This window comes from Rattus rattus, chromosome X (genome assembly GCF_011064425.1).
Source record: "Rattus rattus isolate New Zealand chromosome X, Rrattus_CSIRO_v1, whole genome shotgun sequence".
Lineage (NCBI taxonomy): Eukaryota > Metazoa > Chordata > Mammalia > Rodentia > Muridae > Rattus > Rattus rattus.
Window position 1 is genome coordinate 53,961,179 of NC_046172.1, and position 5,909 is coordinate 53,967,087.

General features: G+C 42.2%; 1 protein-coding gene across 1 annotated transcript; it reads left to right on the plus strand.

Moving 5' to 3' along the window:
* Positions 1 to 1,878: 1,878 nt before the first annotated feature.
* LOC116887908 (60S ribosomal protein L34-like) lies at positions 1,879 to 5,520 on the plus strand. Its single transcript, XM_032889381.1, has 3 exons — positions 1,879 to 1,969; positions 2,413 to 2,531; positions 5,149 to 5,520. The coding sequence occupies exons 1-3, from the start codon at positions 1,879 to 1,881 to the stop codon at positions 5,518 to 5,520; spliced, it is 582 nt and encodes a 193-aa protein (XP_032745272.1).
* The last annotated feature ends 389 nt before the right edge of the window (positions 5,521 to 5,909 follow it).

Below are 5,909 nucleotides of genomic sequence, written 5' to 3' on the forward strand. Positions count from 1 at the left end.
AGCTTTGCCTAGTCCCGCAGTCCGGTTCTCGAAAGGTACTGAAAACAGTTGTTGAGGAAGTCTGGAAACTGCTGCTGACCCCCATTGTCTTTGCCTCAAGCCAGGAGGTAGGACAGCCTGGACTTGCCTAGTTCTTGGAAACAGATTTAGGCCTAGTCTTCTGAACTGCCAATTTGAAGCCTGCCATGGAGTCAGCCTAGACTGTCTTAATTAGAAATGTGTTGTTCCTTACCTAAGTTATTTTTCTCTCAGGACAAAAATCATCATACAACAACCCATCTAATCCGATCTATCGTGAAGACATGCTGCTGCCTCCCTAGTCTAAAAATGACATACAAGGATAAGCAGAGTGGTGAGTAAAACTGAGAAGTTTTATAGGTACTGTCTTATTTGGTTTATATCATGTGGTCATCTTAATCAAGATGGTGGTGAAATTACATGAAATGGACTCACTTTTTTTTTTCCAGAGCTGGGGACTGAACCAGGGCCTTGTGCTTGCTAGGCAAGCGCTCTACCACTGAGCTAAATCCCCAAACCCAATGGACTCACTTTTCACCTTAGTAAAGATTGCTGCCAGCTACCTGATTCCGTTCACCCTATGGGTCTCTCAGCCAAGATGGAGGCAAGTCAAATGGTTCCTATTTACTACTAGACGAATCAGCAAGCCCATCCCCTCCCTCTTTAAAAACCTCTGTTTTCCTAAACAAGGGTTGAATCTAAGTTACATTTATAGTATGCTATTGTAAATTATGATTGCCCATGTATTGATTTTTTTACTATAATCTTTTGTTGCAAGTTTTAAGCTGACTTTTTGTTATAGATTTAACAGATTTTTAAACCATGCACAATGATCTTACAAATACTGAGATAAAGAGAGTTTTAAAATTTTTTATTGGACATTTTATGTATTTACATTTCAAATGTTATACACCTCTTCCGTCCCCCTCCCCCTGCTTCTATGAAGATGCTCCCACTCCCACCCACTCATTCCCACCTCAATACCCTGGCATTCCCATACACTGTGGAAATGAGCCTTCACAGGACCAAGGGCTTCTCCTATTTTAAACAATAACCTTAAATTTTTTTTTTTGAGAGAAGACTGAACAAAGCATACAGATCAGAGATTTTTTTTTCAATTTAATTTTACTTTTTTACTTATTCACTTCACATCCCACTTACTGCCCCCTCCTGTTCCCACAATCCTCCCCCATTCCCTTCTCCTCTGAATGGGTCCAGGCCTTCTGGGTATCCCTCTCTCCTGGCACATCAAGTCTCTGCAAGTCTAGGAGCTTCCTCTCCCACTGAGACCAGACAACGTAGCTCAGCTAGAGCATATCCCACATACAAGCAACAGCTTTTGGGATAGCCCCCACTCCCGTTATTCAGAACCCACATGAAGACCAAGCTACACATCTACTACATATGTGTGGGGGGACTGGGTCCAGCCTATGAATATTCTTTAGTTGAGGATTCAGTTTATGAGAGCCCCAAGGGTCCAGATTAGTTGGCTCTTTTAGTCTTTGTGGAGGTCCCTCTATAAGGAGATTTTTTAAGAGTATAAAGTAGAAAAATCTTAGAGAAGAGATATTGGGATCATTTACTTGTACAGTGGCAGAAGTTGGTATAATCTGTGAGAATTTGAGAATCAAGTGTGCCATTCATTGATTGAGCTGCACTGAATCATTAAGACATCGATGCTTTAATGAAATCTCTGAGTCCTAGGAGGAAAAGAGGTTAGAGAAGGAAGAAAATGGAACTCTGCCACAGCTTGAGTTCCAATAAGCAGAGGAAACTGAAACAGGGAGGCCAAGAGTTGCAAAACAGGAACTCTACCCTTGGCAGGATTCCAATATTGTAGAAGACTAGGAGGGCCTAAAGATGCTGCAGGTCTTAAACAGCACGGTCTATGGGGAGGAGAGGAAGCTGCAGAAGGAAGCAGAGAAACAGAGTGTGTCCTGGGGACAAGAAGGTGTGTGTCCTGGTGACAAGAATGTTTATCCAGGCACAAGCAGACTGAGAGACTTGTAAGAAACAAATGTCTCAAATCACAGAGAGGCATCCCTTTCCAAATGATGGTGGCCCAGTAGGGGGATAGGATCCTCCCAGTAAAGTTAGTTGTTTTTGTTTGTTTGTTTGTTTTGTCTAATAGCAACAAAGCATGAAGCTCTGTGATGTCAGTAGTAGATAATGAGAGAGCATGTAGAGTGAGAGAAAGCGTCTTTCCATATGACAGTTGCCCAGGAAGCTATAGCAAGCATCAGTAGCCAGACCTGTTTAGAAATGCTCAGAATCCCAGTGGAGAAGCATAGGAGTGGACGGAGAAAGGGGCTGAAGATGCAGACTCTACAATTTGGAGTCAAATACGATGGGTAGCAGAAGTCAACAGAAACAAATAATCCATCTGTACTTTAGGAGAGTCAAATCAGCAGCTGGTTCAGTTAGGAGAGGCTGAGTACCTTGAAAGGGTCTACTTTCAACCTACCCCAAAGCTTTGGCACCAGATTACTAAGCGAGACTATGACCACTTCAAGGTATGGCTTAGGAATAGATTTTTTTACTGTGGATATGAGGAAGATTATAGCCAGGGGCATCTAGAAGAGTGTAGAACAGAGAAAGTAGCAGATTGAACATGGCCAGCAGACTGGACTAGTCTATGCAAGGGAGGAGAGACAGAGGGGAGGGACGGAGAGGGGAGAGAGGAGAGAGAGAGGGAGAGAGAGAGAGAGAGAGAGAGAGAGAGAGAGAGAGAGAGAGAGAGAGAGAGAGAGCAAAGAGAGGAAATGGCAGGGGTTATAAGGAATGACTAGCTAGAAAGCTTTGGGTTAGCAGCAGGTTGGGTAAAAACAGCTGAGAAGACCACAGGTAGATGTGAAACTGAGCAATCCTGAAGGCCAGCATGCATTATGGCGTGGTAAGCACCACAGATAGTCATTTGTTTAGAATTTCTTTTGAACCTGACAATTTCCAGTTGGGTCACTGGGTTCTTCCAATTTTGTCATCATTTAAGTCTGATTCCTTTTCAGTGTTTTCTATCTCGCATTGAATCCAGTTTCAAGTTATGGGTTGCCTTCATCATTTCAATCAGCCTTACGTTTATGAATTTATCTCACTTTGTTTTTTTTCTGAAAGAGGCAAAAAGCATGAATTTATTCTTTGTGAGTTCTTTCTTCTGAATTTTATTGGTCAGTTTCTCTATTTTATCTATAAATTCATTGAATGGCTTGATGAAGTTTATGATCATTCTTTTAATTTCTTTGTCCAGGGGTTTATTTAGCTAATTTCTACCCCAAACATTTCTACAGCACTCATAGGTTTTGAAGGGAGGTACTGGCTTGGTATTTCACATTCTTTGTAGTTTTGCAGTGAAATCTGAGCATGTAGGCTTCTTTTGCTAGTTCTAAGAATGATGTGAAAGAGTAAATTGGGGTAGAAGAGAAAAGTGAGGGAAAGTTAGGCCTAGATGTTGGAAATTAGTTCTACATTGAAGTGGACAGAAAGGACTGGGCTAATATGCAGGATGTGCATCCTGGTCAAAGCCTGGAGTTTGGGAGTAGATAAGCCTGGGTGGAGAGTTAACATACACCATGTACTTGGAGTGATATGGTAAGGAGAAGGGAAGATTTGGGTTTTAGCAGAAGTCTAGCGACTGTTTGTAGTACAGACAGGTGGCTGTGGACAGGAGATGTATCTGATGGCTTAGAAGAGTAGGCATAAGAGAGGATCAAGAAGGCCAGAATCTGGAAAAGAATTTGCAGGGATTTGGTATTAGATTACACATTTAAGTATATTTTTGTTTTATTTGTGTGTAATTGCTTAGATAATTCACCAAATACTATCTCTACTTCCAGCCATGCTGTTTCTTTTTTAAAAAATATTATTTATGTATTTATGTATGTATTTATATATGTATGTATGTATGTATGTATGTATGTATGTATTTATTTATTTACTTATTTAACTGTTTGCATCCCAAATACTGTCCATGCCCTGTCCTTCCCCCACTAAGTCCCTTCCCCCATACTGTCTCCCCTTCTCCTCTGAGAGGGTGGGACCCCCTTCCCGGGTATCAACATACCCTGGCACATCAAATCTCTGACAGATTAGGTATAACCTTCCTAATTGAGGCTAGGGCAGGTAGCCATAAACATGGAGCTGCCTGTCTGAGAAAGATGTGCCTAGGAGCCTCATTCCAGCCTGTGTATGTTCTTTTTAAATTGGATATTTTTATTTATTTACATTTCAAATGTTATCCCCTTTCCAGGTTTCCCACCCATAAACCCCCTATACCATCTCGCTCCCCCTTCTTCTATGAGAGTGTTCACCCATCCATCCACCTACCCCTTCCTGCCTGCCTCACTGACATTGCTCTACACTGGGGATAGAGCCTTGGCAGGACCAAGGTCTTCTATCATTGGTGCCAAACAAGGCCATCCCCTGCTACATATGCAGCTGGAACCATGAGTCTGTCCATGTGTAATCGTTGGATGGTGATTTAATCCCTGGGAGCTCTGGTTGATTGGTACTGCTGATCTTATGGAGTTTCAAGCCCCTTCAGCTCCTCCAATTGTTTCTCTAACTCCTTCAATGGGGACCCTGTTCTCAGTTCAGTAGTTTGCTGTGAGCATCCGCCTCTGTATTTGTCAGGCTCTGGCAGAGCCTCTCAGCTATATCAGGCTCCTGCCAGCATGCACTTCTTGGCTTCATTAATATTGTCTAGTTTTGGTGGCTGTATGTATATGGGCTGGATCTCCAGGTAGGGCACTCTGGATGCCTTTCCTTCAGTCTCTGCTCAAACTTTGTAATTGTATTTCCTCCTATGATTAGTTTTTTGTTCCTTCTAAGAAGGGTAAAGCATCTGCACTCTGGTTGTCCTGCTTGTGCTTCAGGTGGTCTGTGTATTGTATCCTGGGTAATCTGAGGTTTTGGGCTAATATCCACTTATCAGAGGGCATAACATGTATGGTCTTTTGTGACTGGGTTACCTCACTCAGGATGATATTCTGTAGTTCCACCCATTTGCCTAATCATTTTTTCTTCTATTAGTTTGAGTATATCTGATTTTATGTGGAGGTCCTCGATCCAACTGGACTTGAGCTTTGTACAGGGTGATAAGAATGGATTTATTTCCTTTTCCTCTTCTGGAGACAGTGCTTAGAGGCACTCAGGACGGTCCGGCGTTTGACATACAGTAGTAGGCTTTCCTACAATACAGCCTCTAACAAAACTAGGCTGTCTCGAACCCCTGGCAACAGGATTGTTTACCTTTACACCAAGAAAGTTGGGAAAGCACCTAAATCTGCGTGTGGCATATGCCCAGGCAGACTGCGAGGGGTTCGTGTTGTGAGACCCAAAGTCCTTATGAGATTGTCTAAGACAAAGAAACACGTCAGCAGGGCCCATGGTGGCTCCATGTGTGCCCAGTGTGTCCGTGACAGGATCAAGTGGGCTTTCCTTATTGAGGAGCAGAAAATCATTGTGAAAGTGTTGAAGGCACAAGCACAAAGTCAGAAAGCAAAATAAATGTGCAACTTTTTTAAGTAATAAAAAATCAAGACTTGTCTACAAAAAAAAAAAAAAAAGAATGGATTTATTTGCATTCATCTACATGCTGACCTCCAGTTAAACTAGCACCATTTGTTGAAAATCCTCTTTTTCTCCCTGGATGGTTTTAGCTCCTTTGTCAAAGATCAAGTGACCATAGGTGTGTGGGTTCATTTCTGTGTCTTCAATTCAGTTCCACTGGTCTATCTGTCTGTCTCTATACCAATACCACACAGTTTTTTATCACTATTGCTCTGCAATACATTTTGAGGTCAGGAATGGTGATTCCCCCAGAACAACTTGAGGTCAGGAAGTTGTTTTATTGTTGAGAATAGTTTTCACTACCATGGGCTTTTTCTTTTCCAACT